This window comes from Mesoplodon mirus (assembly GCF_964341445.2).
Source record: "Mesoplodon mirus genome assembly, chromosome: 7".
NCBI classification, from domain to species: Eukaryota; Metazoa; Chordata; class Mammalia; order Artiodactyla; family Ziphiidae; genus Mesoplodon; species Mesoplodon mirus.
In genome coordinates this window covers 8,667,402-8,689,375 of record NC_138983.1, presented here as the reverse complement: position 1 = coordinate 8,689,375, position 21,974 = coordinate 8,667,402, and the positions used below count along the sequence as shown (strand labels likewise).

The 21,974-nt window shown below is 49.3% G+C and overlaps 2 protein-coding genes across 9 annotated transcripts in view; one reads left to right on the top strand and one right to left on the bottom strand.

The window, feature by feature from the left end:
* Positions 1-12,517, top strand: part of RTN3 (reticulon 3) — a 62,063-nt gene extending 49,546 nt beyond the window's left edge. For 3 of the 7 annotated variants that reach the window (XM_082627053.1, XM_082627049.1, XM_082627052.1), the window contains 6 exons: positions 3,807-4,014; positions 5,936-6,074; positions 6,512-6,581; positions 7,062-7,108; positions 8,409-8,467; positions 10,322-12,517. In XM_082627053.1, coding sequence (XP_082483179.1) covers positions 3,807-4,014; positions 5,936-6,074; positions 6,512-6,581; positions 7,062-7,108; positions 8,409-8,467; positions 10,322-10,367 — 569 coding nt within the window. In that variant the 3' untranslated portion in view covers positions 10,368-12,517. The other 4 variants (XM_082627048.1, XM_082627050.1, XM_082627051.1 and 1 more) reach the window with 2 other exon arrangements.
* Positions 12,518-12,522: 5 nt separating this feature from the next.
* Positions 12,523-21,418, bottom strand: ZFTA (zinc finger translocation associated; the record flags this gene model as incomplete). Of its 2 annotated transcripts, XM_082627070.1 has the most annotated exons (5): positions 12,523-16,415; positions 16,578-17,129; positions 17,711-18,097; positions 18,635-19,132; positions 21,280-21,418. In XM_082627070.1, 5 exons carry the CDS (start codon positions 21,416-21,418, stop codon positions 15,952-15,954), a joined length of 2,040 nt encoding a protein of 679 aa, XP_082483196.1. In that variant the 3' UTR covers positions 12,523-15,951. The 2 variants fall into 2 exon arrangements, with proteins under 2 accessions (XP_082483196.1, XP_082483197.1); XM_082627071.1 differs by lacking the exons at positions 16,578-17,129; positions 17,711-18,097.
* Between the last annotated feature and the right edge of the window lie 556 nt (positions 21,419-21,974).

Here is a 21,974-nt window from a genome sequence, read left to right as displayed (position 1 = left end):
TCTGGGAAGATCCCACATGCCGCGGAGCAGCTGGGCCTGTGAGCCATGGCCGCTGAGCCTGCGCATCCGGAGCCTGTGCTCCACAACGGAAGAGGCCACAACAGTGAGAGGCCCGCGTACCGCAAAAAAAAAAAAAAAGAATCCGCCTGCCAATGCAAGGGACACGGGTTCAAGCCCTGGTCTGGGAAGATCCCACATGCCGTGGAGCAACTAAGCCCCTGTGCCACAACTACTGAGCCTGTGCTCTAGAGCCCTCGAGCCACAGCTGCTGAGCCCGCATGCCTAGAGCCCGAGCCGTGCTCCACAACAAGAGAAGCCACCACAATGAGAAGCCCGTGCACCACAAGGAAGAGTAGCCCCCGCTCGCCTCAACTAGAGAAAGTCCGTGCACAGCAACGAAGACCCAATGCAGCCAAAAATAAATAAATAACATAAAAAATATATATATATGTATATCATGTTATTCCCCTGCTTGGCCTTCTTTAGTGACTTCCCATTTCACCTGAGGTAAAGTCCAAGCTCCTTACTCTGCTCTGTGAAAATACTCCATGATCTAGTCCCTGCCAGGCTCTCCAGCCTTATTTCACACCGCTCTCCCCTTCACTCACTACACACCATCTACACTGGCCTTCTGCCCTCCCCTAAGGAATGCCAAAGCCCACCACCACCATCCCCAAGAGCCTGTGCACATGAATCTGCTAGCCTAGAATACCCTTCCCCTGGCTTTTTTGCATGGCCTGCTTATCCTTCATGTCTCACCTTTAGTGTCAACTCCTCAGCGAGGCTTTTCCTGACCACCGTAACTACAGTAGTGCATGTGTGCACACACATTACTCTCATCATACCACAATGGGTTTATATTCTTACCGGCCTCGGTTACAAGTGACATGTATCTTGTTTGTTATTCATTGCTTCTCTTCCCCACTGGAATGTGAGTAAGGACCTTGTTTGCTTTGTTTACTGTTGTGTTGTATTCCCAGTTCCTAGCACTTGCCTGGCCTGTGGTAGCCACTAAATTAAAGCTTACTGAAAGAGAGGAGGATGGGAAAGGAAGGAAAGAAAACACATTAAAAATAGGGAATTTCCTGTTTTAAAAAGTCTTACACTGACATAGTAAGAGCAGATGAATAAAAGTAGAAGAGCAAAAGAACATTTCATGGAATCGAACCGTTGCAGCTTCTTGCTGGTTTCCTGGTGATGAAATAAACACTAAACCTAAGTCTAGTGGCTTCACATTTTAAACTTTTGGCATCTGTCTCCTTTCTTGCTTTTCCTACGTGTGTTTCATCCTCCTAACTCTCCCTCAAGGATCAGAGAGGAAAATGTTTGCAGACTATGCCTGTTTCCTTTGTTTGATATTGTGTACTCAGAATCCTTGGTCCACTGTACTTGATAGGAGTTAGGTGCAGAAACTTGACTAGATTGAGAGGGATTATCAGAAAACAAGTGAAAGTTGTGATTATGCCACCTCTTGGTCATTAGCTTAGTTTAGCTCATGTTTAAGTATTCAGCAACAGCTATGAAGAGCCTGCTGTGGATAAATAAAGTGACAAGTGCTCTGACGAAACATAAGGCAGAATGAGGAGATAGATGAGTGATAGATAGAGAATGAGGAGAAGGAGAGGATGTGAGATAGGGTGGGCAGTCTCTGAGGCGGTATCCCATGCACCAGGACCTGAATGGGGTAAAGGAGCAAATTGTGGGAAGTTGTGGACAAAGAGCATCCCAGAGGTTTGTGGTATTGAACCATCTTTTCCTAGCTTTCCCTCTGTTATCCCCCTTCTAATCAGTATGTTCCTGCTTCTAGCCCAGACCACAATTCTACCGTTGTTTTTAAGGCCGAGCCCAGGGCCTTCCATACTGTTATGCAGTTTGTATACTGCACACCTATAGGGGGCACCAGTCACATGTGTTATCATTGTAGGTTTGACTGTTTCGTCACTGTTTTCCAGCAGATGGCAGTAAAGTTCACGAGGAAGGGTGGCTTTTTCTAATTTGCACAAAGGTAGATTTGCATTTAGGCTAATGTTTTTATGCCTTTTTCCTTCTCCAATACATTAAGGTCTTTTTCTCTCTAGGCCCAGCCTTATCCTCTAAGCTTTTCTCTTTCTTTCCTTCTTTCAAATATTTCAAACTTAAAGAATTGTAAGCATAGTATGAAAAACTCCCATATAACCTTTGCTCTAGTTCACCAATTGTTAACATTTGACCACTTTTGCTTTATCACTCCCTCCCTCTCTCTATAGAACATGTTTTTTTCCTGAACCGTTTAAGAACTGCTTGCAAACGTCCCTCCCCTTTACCCCTAAATATTTTGGAGTATGTTTCCTTCAAACAGAAATTGTTTGGAATTGTTTTGCGTAGCCACAGTATATTTATTGAATTTAGGAAATTCAACATTGATACAGTACTTTTATCAATTATACAGTGTACATTCAATTTTTTTCACTTGTCCCAGCGATGTTCTTTATAGCTGTTTTTACCCCCTTATCCAGTCTATGATCACAGTTTGCATTTATGTGTTGTCAAGTCTCTTTACTCTCCTTTAATCTGAAAGAGTTCTTCAGCTTTTTCTTGTCTTTCATACCATTGATATTTTTGAAGAATACTGGTCAATTGTTCTGTAGACTTTTCTCAAACTGGTTTTACCTGGTGCTTTCTCCTTAGATTCAGGTTATATGGTTTGGCAAGAATACCATTGAAGTGATGTGCCGTCCTCAGTGCATTACATCAAGAGGCACATGGTATCTGTTTGTTCCATTACTAAGCATTCTGTGTTGAAACTGTTCTTGTAGTCATACGAACTGTGACATACATATATGGATTATAGTTAAAATTTGAGTGTTTACCATGTGTTGTGTACAGTGCTAATAAGCATTCTGCATACATTAGCTTTAAGGAACATTATATGTTCCTTAAAACAACTCTAAGAAATAGATGTCACTTTCTTCATTTTATAAATGAGAAAACAAAGGTTTAGAAGGGTTAATTAAGGTAACATGGCTAAAAATTACCAGAGCTCAAACTCCTGTCTCTCCAATTCCAAAGTCCTTACTCTGCTTTAAAAGGAAAGAGTAGCACAGAAGAAACTTGCACAGGGCTATTAGTGTTGAAGCTAGACTTCACGGATTGGAATTCAAATGTTGTGGCATTGCTAGATTGGAAGTAATTGCTAGCCCTCACACTCGGAGTTTTTGAGGTGTCTTTAAGGAGAAGAACTTAGATTTTTCCAGTTTGGATTTCCCAACCATAAGACCCACTTGCCTGAGACAGTCTTGGTTTATACCTATTTCCTAACAGTTATTAATAGTGTCCCCATTCATTTTCAAAAGTATCATCGTTTAGTAGTTATATGGTCCCCTACCCAAAATCCTTCCTTGAGTTCTCTTCAGATCAACATAGAGACTGGTGTTTCATTGTAACCAACACTAACATAACTTGGTATGTTTTTATAAGCATGGTTTGCTTAATTTAGTCAACAGTTAGCAAGATTTTCCCACAGTTGCTCTACTGAAACATTTAAAGTAAATGATATTTTATCCCATCGTACTTCAGTAGCCATGACTAAAAAATCAGTTTCTAAGTTTCTGTAAACCTATCCAGAAACAGAGGTACCTTCGGCAGTGTGAATCATCATCCCTGATGTAATTTGATTTTCATTTATCATTGTCTTAAGGAGGGGGTGCACCTGTAATTGCATGCCAGTGTAATGCTTCTCCAGTGTGCAGGACACAGCCAGGGAGAACAGTCCTAGCCTTGTGGCTCATGGGTGTTCATATAACTTATGTTCTTTTTTCTTTTGGCAGTGCACGACTTAATTTTCTGGCGAGATGTGAAGAAGACTGGGTTTGTCTTTGGCACCACACTGATCGTGCTGCTCTCCCTGGCAGCTTTCAGTGTCATCAGTGTGATTTCTTACCTCATCCTGGCTCTTCTGTCTGTCACCATCAGCTTCAGGGTCTACAAGTCTGTCATCCAAGCTGTACAGAAGTCAGAAGAAGGCCATCCATTCAAGTGAGTTGAAGTATCACAAGTAACACCACAATTTAGGGAAGGGATTCACTGAGGCTGGTCAGATCTAAATCAGACCTGATTAAAAATCAAGAATTATAGGGCCTAATGCAGCTGATCAGTGGCATGAAACATCAACTTGAGACCACCTTATGAAGTGAACAAGTTGGGAGCTGGGAACTTTTTAACAAACTAGAGGCTCACCAAAAAGGACTGTCTAAATTCCTGAGCAGGGTCAGTAGGAAAGCAGAGCATCCAGGACAGCACTCAGATGGGGTCCCAAGTACATGTGTAAGCCGCCACATAGTTAACTCTTAAAACAGCCTTGAAATTTTGGTGTTGAGGCTGCCTTCTTGGCGATACCAGAACTCGGTGTGTTTACTCTTGGTTTTATTACTGATTTCCTTCCTGTCTCTCCTTTAGTTTCCTTAATACCAGGGGCAGGTCTTGATTAAGTCAGTAGGTCATGCATTTCTAGAATCCAGTTGCTAAACCTTTCCTACTGTGCTATGACTTTAACAGATGTTTTCCTCACGCTTTTCCTCTTGAAAGTCTTAGGCCATAAAAACTTTAACATCAGCAAATGACAGGGTTTTTTTTGTTTGTTAGTTAGTTTTTAATTTACTTTCAAAATGACAGTTTTTTAAAACCTCTTCTCATGGAAAAAGAAACACTTCTATGATCTCTCAGAACTATGACAGAATAGGTGTCTGGCTGCAGCCCTGGTCCTTGTATTTTCTCCTGGTGAGAATAGAAGCAATAATTTAAACTATATATGACATTTAAAAAGTTATTTGCAAATTAGTTTTAACAAATCAATAGTTGCTGGTTGGTTGAGTGGATAAATTTTACTGTTTTGCCACAAGTTCCAATGTGTTAGCAGGATTTTTTTCCCTTTTGTGTGACACTGTTGTGGATTTATAAAATGTGTTTTGCTAAGTTGCATTAATTACAGCATCTAATTTTTATAACTTTTGTATTTGGTAAATATTTTCTTAATAAATAGGAAAGAAAAACATGTCTGTTACTCTTCTGTTTTTCCCACAAGACTGTAGGCTCTTTAAGGCAAAAGCAGTTTTATCTTTCCTGATATCTCTACACCTAGCAGAGGGTCTGGTACTCAGTAGGTGCTCAGCACGTACTGAGTGAATGAACAGTTTATGAGCAGATGGTTGTATCTCAATTCTGTAATGTGTCTGGGGACAGGACCTAGGTCTTTTTGTTTCCTTAACAAATATTTTATAATGCCTCCTTTATCATTTTGAAATGAAATTCATAGATAATATACCATATAATATAATGTTATATAATATACCATTGTATGGTATATTATATAACATATATAACAACATTTTAAAAATTGATCCTTATTATAAAGAGTGATAAATAGAAAGCCATTGACAATAAAATAATATGTATTCCAGTCAATATTTAATTGCTTGGACATAACTACACCAAAAAAAAACCCATAATAAAGACTTGCACATACATGTATAATCTCCCTTATAGGTGTGATTTTCTAAAATGATGGGAAAAAATCTTAATAAGGTTTTAGCATAAACAAAACACAGTTTTACACAATTCAGGATATGTTAAAACTATGGGAAAAAATACTTTGCTCTTATATGTTCTGGGCTCTTGATAATTACAAATAGGTTCGCCTTCATGAATATCCTATGAGGCAGTAAAAGTTATGCAGGACATAGGGCAGTTCTTTTTCGTGCGTGACACTCCCACCCTGCGGACATCTGGCAGCTTTATCTCTGCGCACTAAATGACAGTGGTGCCCCCACCCCACCCCATGGCAGCAAAAAAATGCCTTTGCAGATTGGGGAATTTCATACTCTAAAGAACTTCTGTGCTAACAGAAAGAGATCTTCTCCTGCCATGTCAAATGTGTGACTATTGTTTCTTCTTCTGGAAGAGCCTACCTGGACGTAGACATCACTCTGTCCTCAGAAGCTTTCCATAATTACGTGAACGCTGCCATGGTGCACGTCAACAGGGCCCTGAAACTCATTATTCGTCTCTTTCTGGTGGAAGATCTAGTTGACTCCTTGAAGGTTAGTTGCCTCTACAGCTTTTGGTGGTGAGGCTGAGGAAAATCAGGGACGAGGTTATAATTCAGAGGAAAAGCAGTTAATAGGGTTTTATCAGACAAAAGCAAATGTATGCTTTTCTCAATCAACCTGTAAAAATGGGGACAGGAGTTAGTAAAGGAGGTACCTCTGCACCTGGAGAACTAACATCAGAACAAGGCTAATGTATTAATTGACAGAAATGCAGTTACAGTCTGTTTGGGAGCCTGAGAGAACTATAGAGTTCTCTTGCGCACCCTCAAATGTATAGTACAAATGAGGTAACCTTCATTTTGAAATTATTTATGGCATACATCGCTAAATTTATGCAGACTCAGTTAGCTAGAGAAGAATGGCATCAGTTAACCTGAATTTTGCATTACGATTATTCCTGCTTAACCCTCTGATGTTGGCCTTCACAGCTGGCTGTCTTCATGTGGCTGATGACCTATGTTGGTGCCGTTTTCAATGGGATCACCCTTCTGATTCTTGGTAAGATGGCAAGGAGGATGTCTCCAGGCTCTATGAAGTAATTGCTAAGAGTAAGAGCAAAGAGAGTTGTCAGCATTGCTCCAGTCCTTCCACATTGGCCCAGCCTTTAACATCCATAGAGACCTTGACCTCAGAGGAATCTGTGTTTATGGCCACAGGTTTACTAAATGGTCCTACCTATAAAGAAATATCCAGACAACTAGAAATAAAGGAGAGTTGTCTAGATTTGGTTTAAATATGGGGATCTTATTTGTAGAAATCATTTTCATAATTTGGAAATTATTTGTAGTACAAAGAAGGAAGCCTGTGTACCTGTATCTAACTGTCCTTAATTGAGAGCTCTGGCCAGGATTTCTCATATTGAAGAAGATCTGTGTTTCCCTATATTTTATGAGGAAAAATGTTCCTGTTACTTATGTCTTGAGACTTTGTGACCATCTCACATTTACACTTGCCATGTCTCATGATTCTGTCTTACAGCTGAACTGCTCATTTTCAGTGTTCCAGTTGTCTATGAGAAGTACAAGGTAAGCATTTGTCTGTTTCTAATCAGATATGTTGGTGTACGACTAATTTTAGTTCATTTTTTAGGCATTGGAAGTTCAGAGCAATCCTTTTCTAACCATTTTTACAATCTAATTTTATAGGTCAGGTGCCTGTAAGAAACTGGTAATAGTGGTTTCCTTTAAGGAGAGAAGCTGAATGTCTAGGAGAGTTAAGGGTAGGAAGGGAACTTATACCTTGCTGTGTGCCTTTTGAGGGTTTTGTTGTTGTTGTTTTTATTTGGTTCGCTGGGTCTTGGTTGCAGCAGGAGGCCTCCTTAGTTGTGGCATGCGAACTCTTAGTTGCGGCATGCATGTGGGATCTAGTTCCCAGACCCAGGGATTGAACCCAGGCCCCCTGCATTGGGAGCGCAGAGTCTTATCCACTGCGCCACCAGGGAAGTCCCCACCTTTTGAGTTTTTATCACATGGATCTGTTCCAAAAAAATAAGCTGAAAAAATGCTTAAATAAAAGCTGGTGTCTAAAAAGAAACTTAAACTGTTAAGGCTATTGTGGGGATCCATCAGTATGAACAGATGTTTGCATCGTACAGTGGTGTATACAGAGTATACTAGATGCTATGAGGTTGTTCTTGATAGATTAAGTCATGCATCAGCAGACTTTTATTCATGGCTTTTTAAAATTTATTTACTTTATTTTATTTATTTTTGGCTGCGTTGGGTCTTTGTTGCCGCACCCGGGCTTTCTCTAGTTGCGGCGAGTGAGGGCTACTCTTCGTTGCGGTGCGCAGTCTTCTCATTGTGGTGGCTTCTCTTGTTGTGGAGCGCGGGCTCTAGGCACGCAAGCTTCAGTAGTTGAGGCACACAGGCTCAGTAGTTGTGGCTCGCAAGCTCTAGAGGGCAGGCTCAGTAGCTGTGGCACACGGGCTTAGTTGCTCCGCAGCATGTGGGATCTTCCCAGACCAGGGCTCGAACCCGTGTCCCCTGCATTGGCAGGTGGATTCTTAACCACTGCGCCACCAGGGAAGCCCTATTCATGACTTTTTGATATTAAATGAATTAGTCTCACCCAGGAGTCAAAACACATTTCTGATTACAGAATATAGATTAGACACACAGTTTCTAGTATTCAGAAAATGCTATATACTCCAGTGTCTCTGAAGGAAATACCTAGCAAGTACTTTTTAAAACTGAGCACTATTTTCATTTTCCAGAATATTCCATAGTGTTTTTTAAAAATGGTTAAACTAGACAAAAAAAATTACCTTCAGGAAAATTGCTAATCTGTGTGTTGCCACAACTGAGTCGCTTTTCTTTGTTAAAGATCCAGATTGATCACTATGTTGGCATCGCCCGCGATCAGACCAAGTCAATTGTTGAAAAGTGAGTATGCTTAGGTCCCACATTTCATCATGACATGTGTTTTTTTTTCCCCAATTATTTTTAGTCTCCTGTGTAAAATGCTAATGCCAAAGAAAGTAATTTTTACCCTGGGGAAAAAGAAAACCTCGGTTAATAGTTTGATTTTACTAAAAATTATTTCATCTGCTTCTTTGTAAAGCATGCCTTGTATCTTAGACTAAAAAGGATCAATGGAGTTAGGATCACTCTGCCTTTTTGAACCGGCTGTTTTTTTGCTTTTTTTTTTTTTTTCCTGGTGGTACGCGGGCCTCTCACTGCTGTGGCCTCTCCCGTTGCGGAGCACAGGCTCCGGACGCGCAGGCTCAGCGACCATGGCTCACGGGCCCAGCCGCTCCGCGGCATGTGGGATCTTCCCGGACCGGGGCACAAACCCATGTCCCCTGCATCGGCAGGCAGACTCTCAACCTCTGCGTCACCAGGGAAGCCCTTGCACCGGTTTTTAAATGTTCATGGTTGTCTACTCACCTTCATTTATTTTCACAAATATCAGTTTTATTTTATTTTATTTTATTTTATTTTTGGCCACGCCACACGGCATGTGGTATCTTAGTTCCCCGACCAGGGATCGAACCCACACCCGCTGCAGTGGAAGCGTGGAGTCTTAGCCACTGGACCAAGAGGGAAGTCCTCAATTTTCACAAATATCAATTTTAAGCCAAACTCTTCCCTCCCTTTTCAGAAATAAAAATTTTAGTAAATCAATGTATTAAAGTTCAAAGCTACCTCTTTTTCTAAGACTACCAAATCCTTCTGTTTTAACCAATTTAATATTTAAATCAAGTAATAAGTTGTTGGTAGACATTTTTATGATTCCTTATATCACAGAACTGTTTCTCTTTTTTATTTTCAATTATTTGTAACAAACACTATGGAACCCAGCACGTTGAATTAAAATGTTAATATTTTTCCATGTTTTCCATATTTTCTTCAGATTTTCTTCAAGAGACAAAACATCACAAGCATTTAAATCCTCTTTGTGTCCACTCCCACCTTTCACACCCCAAATTTTAGTGCTTTTTCCAGCTTTGATAAGAGGAAATCTCAACTATATCCAGACAGCTCTGGCTTGATGCCAGGATCTTTACCTACTCTTTTGCTTTCTTAGGTAGACATTGGAGCTCAAGCCAGACAAGGGCAGTTAGGACAAATTTGTATATGGTTGCTGTTTACTCCTTAGTGTAAAAGATGATCATAACTTAGCTTTAAACCTAAAGTCTTGATTAGCAGTGTGAGCTGATTGGCCCACTCTGTGGGGAGTAGCTTTGACATTAGCTGAGGGATGTGAATGTCCCTTGGTACCCTTGGTGATGGGTAACCTCAGTGCACAAAATAAAGGACAGCTTTAGTGTCCTGTGCGGGGCGGGGAACTATTGCCAGCTCCTGTAGTTTTTTTATATGTGACCTTGACCCTTGACTCCTGGTTCCTTCTGTGACACTAATGGGTAACCTGGCATTCCAAGAGAAATGGGCTCTTGCACTGCCATCATGTAGAGCACAGTCAGGCATTATGCCTAGATACATCTCATTCTTCTCTGGAACCCCCAGTGAAGGAGCCAGGAGGTTCAGGCAGTGAAAGAGGACAGGCAGCAGGCACAGCAACAGGGAGGGGGATGGGTCCTGGTACACTCCTCAGCTCATCCCAGGCCAGACTCAACCCCTGCCACTTTTCATCCAGAGGAAGCCCTGTGGAAATGGGAGTGTTTTTCACATGGCTCTGGTAAATCCAGGAGTGTCTTCTAGCATCAGTGTTAAAATAAAAACCTAGAACTAATGTCTGTATTTTCACCCTTTTTTTTTTTTCCTTTTCCTTAATAGGGTTCAAGCAAAACTCCCTGGAGTTGCAAAAAAAAAGGCAGAATAAGTACATGGAAACCAGAAATGCAACAGTCACTAAAACACCATTTAATAGTTATAATGTTGTTACTTGTACTATGAAGGAACCGTGCTCGGTGTCAGCTTGAGCCTGCATTCCAAGCTTTTTTTTTTTTTAATTTGGTGTTTTCTCCCCTCCTTTCCCTTTACCCTCAGTATCAAGCACAAGCATTGTTGGACTTAAAAAAGAACTGATATCTTAGAACCCAAAAGGATAAAGAAAGAATCAAATTAATAGGATAAATCAATACCTTAATGATGGTGGAGCTTTACCTGTAGCTAGAAAGGAGGGGAAAGATTGGAGGTAAAGGAGAAAATGGAAAATAAAACACATCTCTTGGGTTCTTCTATTCAAATTTCAAGGACTAGTCAGTCTTACATAGCTTTCCATCATAGTTTTGACCTTATTTTTAAGTTAAGAAATAATGATTAACTTATAAAGAAATTATCTGGGGACAAGAATGGGATTCTTTCCCTCTTTTTTGTTGTTGTTGTTTTGTTTTGTTTTTTGCAGCCCTGTGATCCCATCTTCCTGCCCCACAATGTGAGCAGCTACCCCTAATATTCTTCTTCTTCATTTAACGCTATAACTTTCAACTCTATGAATAACTTATAGTCGATAGTGATAATTCCTGATTCTCAGAATGCCATCCGATAACCAAGAATGCAGATGGAAAGTAGGATGAGAAGGAGTGCACAGGGGTGCTGCTGCGACTCCCGCTCACCCTTAGGAGAGGAAAGGCTCCGCCATGTGGGACTGTGGGGTCTGTGTCATCTCCTTCGGACACCAGTTCTGAGCTTTAGTTTGAGAGCTTATTCCTGAATGGGCTTTCCTCCCTCTTTCCTACCCTCAAGTTTAGTAAATATGGTTGTACTTTTCTTATTATAAAATAAATGTCTGTAACTGCTGTACACTGCTGTAAACTTGTTAGAGAAAAAAATTAATCTGCATGTGGGCTCCTCAGTTATTGAGTTATTGTAATCCTGTCTCAGTCCATGGTGGGGAGACATTCTCAAGAGGTGAACTACAGAAACACAAAGGCCTTTTTTCTCTTTTATCTTTTCCTCCTGCACGTGTTACATCTTTAACCTGTGCTCATCGTTTTCCCCTAAGGACCAAAGCTGAGCTGGCTTGAGAGGAGATTGTGTCTGTGGTTAAGAGATCACAGATTTGTGTAAGGAAGTGCATTTTGTGATTCATATGGAGTTTTAACTTGGAGGCTAGCTTATTGGGTGTGTGTTGTTTGAGGGTTCCTTTCATTTTCAGGCACATAAAATGTCTTGGCACCTCTACTGTGTGGTACAGGGTACCTTTTGAGAGTGTTGTCCAAGAAGCTTTAGGTAAGGGTGATCAGGCAGGGCCAGATTGTGTTGACAGGCTCCGTGCACAATTAAAAGACAACAAAACAGTTCACGTTGACATCAGATGGAGGGCGTTTGGGAATCTTTGATTCCCATTTGAGACTTATAAGTGTCTTCCTCCCTTTCCAACATGAAAATTCAGTAAATTTGAAAGAAAATCATCTGTGAGTTCCTTCAGGTTGTAACTCATAGTCGTGATAATCCAGAGGGAATAAGCACCGGTGACTTTAAAGGCTACAGTGTTTGACAGTCCCAAAGTAGTGCAGCTCTGTAGAAGGTAGTGGAAGGAAGTTTTCCTTCTACTTTGTTGAGGAAATTACTTAGGAACTTAGATGGGTAAAAGGTACCCTTGCCTTACTCCACTCTCTTATTTTCTTAGCCCCCTTTCCTTTTGAAATGTTTAACTGATTTCATGTTATAGTAGGGAACGCATTCTCCATCCCCATCCTTTGCCCTCCCAGGAAGTAAGTGTACTGATCATCTTTTTGGGCTTCCCCTCCAAAGGACCTTTTTCTGCAGTGGAAGCCTCCACACCTAGCTCTTTGTTTTGTTAGTGCTGTGTTTAGATTAATTTGGACAGATCTTTGTGCCACACAAGAATTTTTTGTTTTTTTAAGAAAAATCTATAGGTGAAAAATTACTAATGAAACTGTGTGTGCGTGTATGTGCGTGCAACATAAAAGTACAGTAGCGCCTAAGGAGCTTGAATCTTGGTTCCTGTAAAACTGCAAATTGATGTGGTATTAATAAAAATAATAATAATAAAAAAAGAACACAGTGACTGTGATGTCATTCTGCTAACTTTATTCTTTATACACAGTTTGGGTGAAGTAAGAACCAAACAAGGCTTCCACTGGCCCCCATCCCCACTCCACTTTTGAGGCTTTAAAAGAGAGACTAATAGTTGATACTGGTAATGATTTCCAAGACTGTAGAATTTCCATAGTAGAGCAAAACTGTGCATTTGGTTTCTGACAGAAAATAAGAGACCCTCTAAGAGATGACCTTAGGAAAAAGATGATGAGTGGAAGGGGGCCAGAGGGGTCTGTTGTCCCAGTTTACACCAACCTAGGAAGGTTCCCCCACCTGCAACATGAAGCAGCCTATAACTCAGTCACAATGTACTTAAAATGAGAGTCAATCACCATGGCAAATGGAAACTTTTCCATCGGGTTTTTGCTGAAAGAACTTGTCTCGGATTAGCTCTTTCCCAAGATGAAGGCTGCCATGACCCTTAAGCTGGATTTTAAAATTTTATTCAACATACCTCTTAGAAAACTTAGGCTGAAATTTTTAAAAAATAACTGATGCAAACAACTTCACAAATACGCATACAAATGTTCAAATAATATCACTAACATGGTATATAAATATGTATTCAGAGTAACATTTACATATTGGCCATAATAGCAAGCATACCATTAACAAAAATATTCATGAAGAAACTTCACCTGTTCATATCAGACTCCCAAGGCAAGGAGGCGGCACCTAGAGATGGGGACCACCTAATCTCCTGACTCATGAGGCCATAGCTGCAAAGTAGTAATCACTGCAGTGGCACTTTCTAGGTCATTGGTGCTCAGAACTTCAGCATGCCTCATGATCACTGGAGGGCTTTTCAAAACGGACTGCTGGGCTCCACCCCAGTTTCTGATCTACAAGTAGGGGCCCAAGAATTTGCCTTTCTACTAAGTTCCTAACGGGATGATGCTGTTCTGGTGGCCACTTTTGAGAACCAGTGGAGTGCTTGGGGCTGCTGCTTAATAAAGACATCCACTCCTGCCCTCCTAAGTCCCCTCCCTATCAAGGGAAAAACCATTCCCACCCTGCTCTCTGCCCTGGCTTACCTGAACTTCGGCAGAGGGCTTGGATGACTATAATAATTGCCCCAGTTTGCCTACTGTTTTTGAATAGGCAGAGTAGCAAAAGTGGCACAACACTCCTTCTGGATCTGAAAACAACGTGCATGACGGAAAATAAAAAAATGGCAGTATCCAACCTGGTGCCATCCATAATCCCTGTTCTGAAGCTTTTAATACTGTCTCAAAAAACCTGGAGGTTCAGACACTCTAGGAATTCACTTTTCAGTCAACTGGCAGCCCATGCAGTTATTTCCTGAACCCCTGGTGGCATCAACAACACACCACCAGAGCCTTGCCCAGTAGAGAGACCGTGGGCCAGGCGGCAGTCAGCCCTGCTTCGGGAGTTCTGATGGAGAAGGCTGCTGCTGGTGCCCTCCAGCTGAAGCCAGTGGTGGCAAGGCTGCCCTACAGAATATTCACTCGTTACAAGGAAGTGTGCTGTTCTTTGCCATCCCCAGGAGGCCACAACTGCACTGAGGGCCTGCAGCACCCAGCACAGGTCATCCTTCGGCAGGCCTAACGGTAAAAGAAATTTTAACTTACCAGAGATTGGGAGGCCGTGTAGTGTAGTGCAAAGAACACTGAATTGGGAGTTGAGATTTTTATTCTAGTCCTAGTACTATTCCTACCTGGTGTGCGATAATTTCAGTTTCCGGGCTTCATTTTACCTATCTGTGAAAGGGGTGGGGGCAGGTACTAGATCTCCAAGGTCCTTCCAACTCAGACAATCTTGAATTATATAAAAATGCTATAAAATCCGTGGTATAAAATTCAATTCCCAATCAGGAAGAGACAAGGGGACTGGGCCTGAGGCACTTGAACCTTGGGCTCTGGCCTGGGGGCACTGGGATGAGAGGAAAGGCTTCTTTGCTGTCTGCTTTCCCACCCCACAGAGGCAGCTCCTGGCCCCAGGTGCCAGGGCCCCTTCCCCTCCAGACCCAGCCCTGAAGTCCCAACCCGCTGACCTCCCCACTCTCAGGCTTTAAGACCAAAGGAACTGGCCCTATGTGAAGAGCAGACAGTGGGTGCCAGAGACTCCGAGGAGGGGCCCCGATGAGACACACATTCGTCTATGATGTTTGGGGTCCTCCCATCCGCGCCTCCTCGCACCTCCTCCCTTTAGGTCCTTCCTCCACCACCTCACAGCTTATCTCTGATACACGCATAATAAATAAGACATTTGCACATAAGGGTGACGGACAGCTCTCTTCCCGCCCCTCCCCCTCTCATATAAAAGCATTAAATACAGTTTCAAAATAAAATACAAAGAGCAAAAAGGGCCTGATCTTGGGGCCACCTGTTCTCCACAGGAGAATGAATCTACACATCCCTCTCGGACCTGCCTGGGAGATCGTGGGGCCCACTCCCGGCCCCTCAGGACCTGGCGCTGCCGCGGGGAAGAGAAACGAAGGCCGAGGCCCGGCCCCAGGCCCTGGGGGCTGAGAACGGGTGGCGCGTCCACCGCGTACAAAAGGGGACAGGAACAGAACGCCAACTGCCGGGACCTCCAGTGCCCCGGGCTCGGACTGACGGGCACTGAAGCGGGAGCGCCTGACTGAGCTCAGGGTAAACGGAGGCCTTCGGAGCAGGAGAGGAGCAAAGGAAAAAAGTGCTAATCCCTTTACAAGATCTCGGTGCGGGCGGCCGTGGTAGGGGGCGGGTGGGGCGGTCCTCGGAGAGCCCGCCCCTGAGGCAGGCACAGCAGGCGGGGCCCGGCCCAGCTCCACCCCCGCCCCGGGCAACCGCCCCGCCCGACCACCCGCGGTACTACGCGCCTTCACCGCGGGCTGGCGGGCTGGCTCCCCAACCCCGTTGCCTCTCCTCCCGAGGAAGGCCCTCGTCCGCAGTCCAGGCCCCGGAGCGGTCGAGCAAGCCAGTAACGACTGGGCAGCAGCCGCCCCGACCGGGGAGCCGTGCCTGCCGACATGCAGCTCTGAGAGCTGGACCCCCGGCCGTGAAAAGGGGTCGGTGCGTCCTTTCTGCCTCCCCCACCTACTTGGGGCCCTAATACTGACTGTCAGTGCCCCCGTCCCGGCCTGGCACAGGATCGCCTCGCGGGTGCGGCCGGGGCCCGGAAGCTCTCCGTGCAAACGCTGTGGCTTCTCAGGGACGTGAGGCCCTGAGCGGCGAGGGCCTGGGCTCCGGGTCCGAGAAGAGAGCGCGATTCCTGCGGCGCCCCGACTAGCCTGGGGAACTCTCTGGAACCGAGCGCAAGCCGGAGACCGCCACCCAATCCCGAATCTCCGCCCGGCCCGGCCAGCGGGGGGCAGCGGCAGCGGCCAGGGCCGCGGGAAGCTGGGGCTCCCAGCCGGACAGCCAGCCGGGCATGGCCCCTCGAGTGCGAGTCCCCTACGCCCGACACACGGCGCCCGCCTTGAGGTCCGCGCCGCCGTCGCGCGGCGCCGGGGCGGGCGGTCCAAAGCCCTCGTGGCCGTAGCAGCGTAGTGCCGCCTCCTCGTAGGCCTCCAGGATGGTCTGGCGCTCCTCGGGCGTGAAGTCCATGGAGAAGGGGTGCACCTGCAGAATGTGCCGTTTGATGGTGCTGACCTTGAGCGTGGCCAGCGCGCCCCCGCACACCATGCACACCAGGCCGCGCCGGCTGCCGTCGTAGTCCATCAGGTACTCGCCCCGCCAGCGCGGCTGGTAGTTCCGCCGCTGCTCTCGGCTGCGAGGAGGAGGCGGCGGGGGAGGCGGCGGCGGCGGCGGCGGCAGTGGTGGGAAAGCGAGTCCCCCGGGTTCTGGGCCGTCTTCATCGTCCTCCTCTTCCTCGGCGGGCCGCTCCGACGGTTCTCCAGGGGAATGCGGGACGTCGCCTAGGGCGGAACAAAGGACCGCACTGGAGCGTCTGGGCTTCGTAACCCCCCACCTTTGCCCTGTCCCACCCTCCCCTCTCCCCTTCGACCTTCCACTCTCCCCACCCCCCTCTACCCTGGCCCCTCTCCCTCTCCACCTGCTCTGGCCCTCCGCCAGCTCACCCCACCACTCCTCCTCCTCCTCTGGCTCCTCCTCCTCTTCCCCTCCCCCCTCCTCGGAGGCTGCGGCTGTGCTGGGGGCGGCAGGGTCCCTGGGGGACTCGGGGCAGGGCAGCCCCAAGGCCAGCAGGTGGGCGGCCTTCTCGCTCCACTCCTGGGCGATGAGGGCCCTGACTGGCCCGCTGAGGCGCGTGGAGCCCGGGTGGCGCTGGCGGATGTGCCGCTTGATGGTGCTCATCTTGAGCGAGGCCAGCGCGCCCCCGCACACCATGCACACCAGGCCGCGCCGGCCGCCGTCCAACTCCATGAGGTACTCCAGCCGCCAGCGCTCCTGGTAGTGGCGGCGGTGGTCGCGGCCCCGCGGAGACCGGCCCGGGATCCCCACCCTCTCGCCCTCCTCCAGCTCCTCCTCCTCTGCCGGCCCGGGCCTCTCAGGGACCCAGCCAGCCTCTTCCTTTACGTCTGGGGGGCTGAGATCCTGAGAGGAGGGGGCTCCAGCAGCGGGGGCCGAGTCCCGGCTCTTTCTGGTCAGGTCCTGGGGGACGAGGTCATCGTCTGTTGGGGAAGGGGTGAGGGAGAGGGGCTCAGCCTGCTGGCTGGGTTGCCCTTACCCACACAGAGGGGTCCCTTGCTCCTCTCCCCAGCCCTAAGCTAGAGGGCACAACCAGAGAGAGAGAGGGAGCGGGGAGTGTGTGCGTGTGTGTGGGGGGGGGATGAGTCCTCCCGTGTGTGTGTGTGTGTGTGTGTGTGTGTGCGTGTGTGTAGGGGGGGGAATGAGTCCTCCCGTGTGTGTGTGTGTGTGTGTGTGTGTGTGTAGGGGGGGAATGAGTCCTCCCGGGTGTGTGTGTGTGTGTGTGTGTGTGTAGGGGGGGAATGAGTCCTCCCGTGTGTGTGTGTGTGCGTGTGTGTGCGTGCGTGTGTGTGTAGGGGGGATGAGTCCTCCCGGGGTGTGTGTGTGTGTAAGGGGGGGATGAGTCCTCCCGGGGTGTGTGTGTGTGTGTGTGTGTAGTGGGGGGAATGAGTCCTCCCGGGGGTGTGTGTGTGTAGGGGGGGATGAGTCCCTCCCGGTTCTGGCCACAGACCTCACTTTGCAGCCCTTATATGAAGGGGTCCTGGCCCTGGGATGGGCCTCGCACCTGGTGGGGACTGGGTGAGCTCAGACAGTGCCTCGGGCTGGCCACCCCAGGCTTGCAGCAGGGCGCTGCGCTGGGGGCCGCTGAGCCCCAGGGAGCTGGGGTGCACCTCCAGCACGTGGGCACGGATGTCATCCAGGTGCAAGCTGGGTAGTGCCCGGCCACAGGCCATGCACACCAGCCGGTTCCCCCGCGGGTCATAGTCCATGAGACACTCTGCCCGGAACCAGTTCTGCAGGGACTCCTTCAGCCTCCGCTCCAGGCGCCGGGCACCCAGCCCCCTGCTGCCCCCAGCCCTCCGGGAGGCAGACAGGCGCCGACGCCGAGCCCGGGGTGCCCCTGAGCCCCCTCGCCGCTGGCGCCGGCCGCCCCCACCAGCTGGGGCTTTGCCTGAAAGGGTTGAAGGGAAGGAACTGAGATGCTGGCCCTCCGGGGGAGCCCCCGCCACCACAGCCAGGTCCTCCATCCATAAGCCTCTCCCTCACTCTGACTCTGAGCCCTCTGCCTAAGCTTTACCCTTCCCTTCCTCTCCCCTCAGGTCTTCACTCCTCCATCTCCTAATCCTCCTGAACACAAACCCTCAGCCCACCCGACTCCTCCCCCAGACCCACATTCTAGCCCCTTCCCTAGACTTCACTGTCAGTCATACCTTTCCAGTGCCCTCTGCTCCCAGACCTTCCCCAGCCTCTCTCCCCAGCCTCCACTCCCTGGATCCTTCTAAAACCACAGAATGTCAAAGCTGTCAGGGACGCTGGAGACCCCCTAATCCCACTGTCTCTCCCCCACTATTGTCCAATAAACAGACCTCACCCCAAAAAGGAGCAATAACTTGCTCCAGAAAACCAGCTAGTTGGCTAAGAAGCCCAGGCTGTCCCCACCTGGCCCCGTCCACCACCCAGGCCCTTGCTTCCCCATGTCCTACATTACCTGGGCCCTTGGGAGGGCAAGCCTGGAGGCCGGCCCCTTCCTCCTCCTCTTCCTCCTCTTCCTCCTCCTCCTCCTCAGCCCCCTGGGCCCCTAGGCCCTCAGCCTCTCCACAGGCCCCCAGCCCCAAGTGGGCATCCCAGCTGTTGCTGATGACTTCCTTCTCCCGGGGACTCCAATGCAGGGAGTAGGGGTGCTTTTGGCGGATGTGTCGCTTGATGGTGCTGAGCTTGAGAGTGGCCAGGGAGCTGCCGCACACCATGCACACCATGCCGTGACGGGCAGGGTTGAAGTCCATTAGGTACTCCAGCCGCCAGTGGTCGTGGTAGTAGCGCCGGTGGTCACGGCCAGGGATGCGGCTCTTTCCAGGCCTCGAGGCCCGGGCCTCACAGTGGTCTGAGTATTTCCTGCCTGAGGATGCTGGTCCCCTGGCCCTGGAGGAGGGCAGGGGGGCACTCCCCCAGGTCCCCAAGGCACCCCCTTCCAGCTGAAGATCTTGCCCTGAAGAGGGGGAAAGGGAGACAGTTTTTCAATCTCCGATTTCTAGGGAAAGAACCTAGGGCTTCGATTTTGCGAGAAGGGAGGTGGGAGAGAGGTCATTCAGGGGCAGGAAAGGGATGGCAACAGCAATAAAAGGGAGGTGGTAGAGCAGGGCGTCAAAACATTGGTCCTTTACAAAGAGCAAGACCCCTTTGAGAGAGAATCAAGAACAAAAGAATGCAGGGCACAGCTCTGACTTTTTAAAAAATAAGGTGAAGGCCAAAGAGGCAGCAGGCTCTGCAAGGCACCCTTTTTGGACGAGAGCTGTAGGGGTACAGCCAGCAGAGCAGCATGCCCTGGCGGTTACAGCCGCAGCAGGGTGAGAAGAACAAAGGGGGCATCTGTCTGCATCCAGGGCTGCACACGGGACCCACTGCCCAAGGCCCCAGCCAGGAGGGCCCCACCCAAAGATGATCTTCTCCCTCTTTCCAATAATGCCTCAAATACACCCTCCTGAGAATCCTATTTTAAAGGGCACTAAGCATTGTCAGTTCCCCAAATTTAGAGACCCACAGGAGGGATCCCCATGACAAAGCTGTCAGCACCTCCAGAGAAAGGAGTTTTTAGGACTCTGACTTTCCTAGAGTCTGGGAGAGCCGATGACTGAAAGGGAATGACGGCAGGAGGGCCACCAGAGTGGCTACTGAAGACTCTGCAGCAGGGAGTGGCCACCACCCACTGGAGTCCATTAAGTCTTTCTGGGGATTTATTTTTTGCTCTGGCCGGGAGCCGGCCACTGCCCAGCAATCAGAGGGCAGTCAGTGGAGAGGCCACCAACCCAGTGGTGTTCCCTTTTGCCAAATAGAGACACTGAGCAGTCCCCCACTTTCCCTACAGTTTGGACCTTATTTTATTTAGAAAAGGGTCCCCTGGACAAATAGGCTGAATAGACAGGTGTGGTCATTCTCCCAGTGGAGAATCCCCCGGTCTGGGAAACAAAAGGCAGGATCAGAGAGGGCTCCTGTCATCACTGTTTTTGTTTGGTTTTGGTGTAAGCAGATCCAAAGAAAAAGAAAACACTAGTTTCAGAGTCAGAAACCTGGGTTCGACTCCTGGCTTCACTGGTAACTTGCTCTGTGACCTCTGACAGGTCATGTCCGCTCTCTGGGCCTAAGCGTCTTTGTCTGCAAAGGCACTGGAGAGCTAGCTGGTCTCCGAGCATCCTTCCAGCGCTGGATGTTAGTCTAAGGTGGACTGGCGCTTTAAGAGCCGAAAAAAGGGGAGGAGCTGGGATTCTTTAAAAACAAAAGGGGATGGGGAATTTCTGGGAGGGGAGCTCGGGGATTAGGGCTGAGTCTCCCTAGCCTGGACACTAGCTTCATGGGTCTTAAGGCGTTGACCCTGAAGCAGAGGGATGAAGAAAAACAGTCTCCTCTGAGAGCAAACGAAGAGGACTGGCTGGTCCCCCATAGCTGACAAATTGTGGCAAAATTTCTGAAAAGAAGGGAGGGGATAACGCGCGGACAGGAGTGGGTGTATGCCTTTGTGGGCGAGCCCATCCCTTTAAGAACTGCCCGCCGTGGGGAAGGTACTGGTAGGTCCCCAAGAGGCGCAAGCCGTGCTCTTTCCCAGGGAGAACGTAGGGGAAAAGAAAAAGGGTTCCTTTCTCTAGGCAAGGCCACAGAGGAGAGGGCAGCCCAACTTAAAGCAGCGGAGTCCCAGCTCAGTTCCTCTGGTGGGAAGCCCGGAAAGGGACCAAAGGTCTGGGCAGACTTTTAAGAGACAGCCGGATAAGGGAGACCACCTGGGAGTCTGAAAGAGAAAGGGGCGGGGGCCGCAAGTCCAAGAGCCTAGAGCGCGAGCCCCGCGGCGCCTGGCCAGGCCCTCTGGGGCCCCTCCAGCTTGGCCTCCAAGGCGGGGGCCGCGGGGCCCTTTAAGGGGGAGGGGATCCGCCCGAGCCCCGCGGGCCAACCCCGGGAGCTGGGCGGGGGGCTCCTCCGCTGGCCCTGCAGTCGCCATCCGCGCCCGCCAGGTGGCGCCCCCGGCCGCCCTGCCCGCGTCCCCCCCTTTGTTCGGCGGAGGAGAGGGGCCCGGAGCCCGGAGCCGCAGCCCTCCCCTCCCCCATGCCGGGGCCCCCGCCCGAGCCGCCGGCCCCAGCCAACTCTTACCGCCGTCGTCCTCCTCGGGCTCCGCGCCGCCGCTCGATCCGGCGGGCGGCAGCCGTCGGCCCCGTGCCGAGGCCGCTGCTGGCCCGGGGCCGCCCCTGCCGCCGCCGCTCCGGCTCCGGTGGTCCCCGCCAGGCTCCATGCGCTGCGCTGCGGAGCGGGGCCCCGGGGCGGCAGGGCGCGGGGCCGCGGGGCCGGCGGCGGCCCGCGCGCGGCGCTCGGTGCGCGGGGCCCCGGAGCGCGGGGCGCATGCACTGGGCGGCCGGCCGCACGGACGGCTGACTGCTAGCTCGGCGGCGCGGGCTGGACCGGGGTGGGGATTCCTGTCTGGGGCCCCTGGGGCTCCTTTAAGGGCTCCTGGGTAAATTTAAAGGGGCCGCGCGCTATTTCCTCCTGCCAGCTCGCGGGGGGCTGGGGGGAGAGGCAAGAGGCGACCAGCCCGACCAAGGCTCCGCAACCTTCGCCCGCCGCGGACGTTAGGAGCACGGACCTCGCCGTCCTCGCGGGCCCGCGCCGCCGCCTCCGGGGCTCGGGTCCCGGCTCCTGAAGGGTCACCGAGGCGGCCAGGGGCGCCGCGTCCGTTGCGACGCGCTTCCACCCAAGCTCGGCTCGCAGCCACTGCCCCCTCGGGGCATCTAAGCGCCCGGCTCCCCGCACCGGCGTTGGCAAGGGGGTCGCCCGGTGGGGAGGCCCCGGTC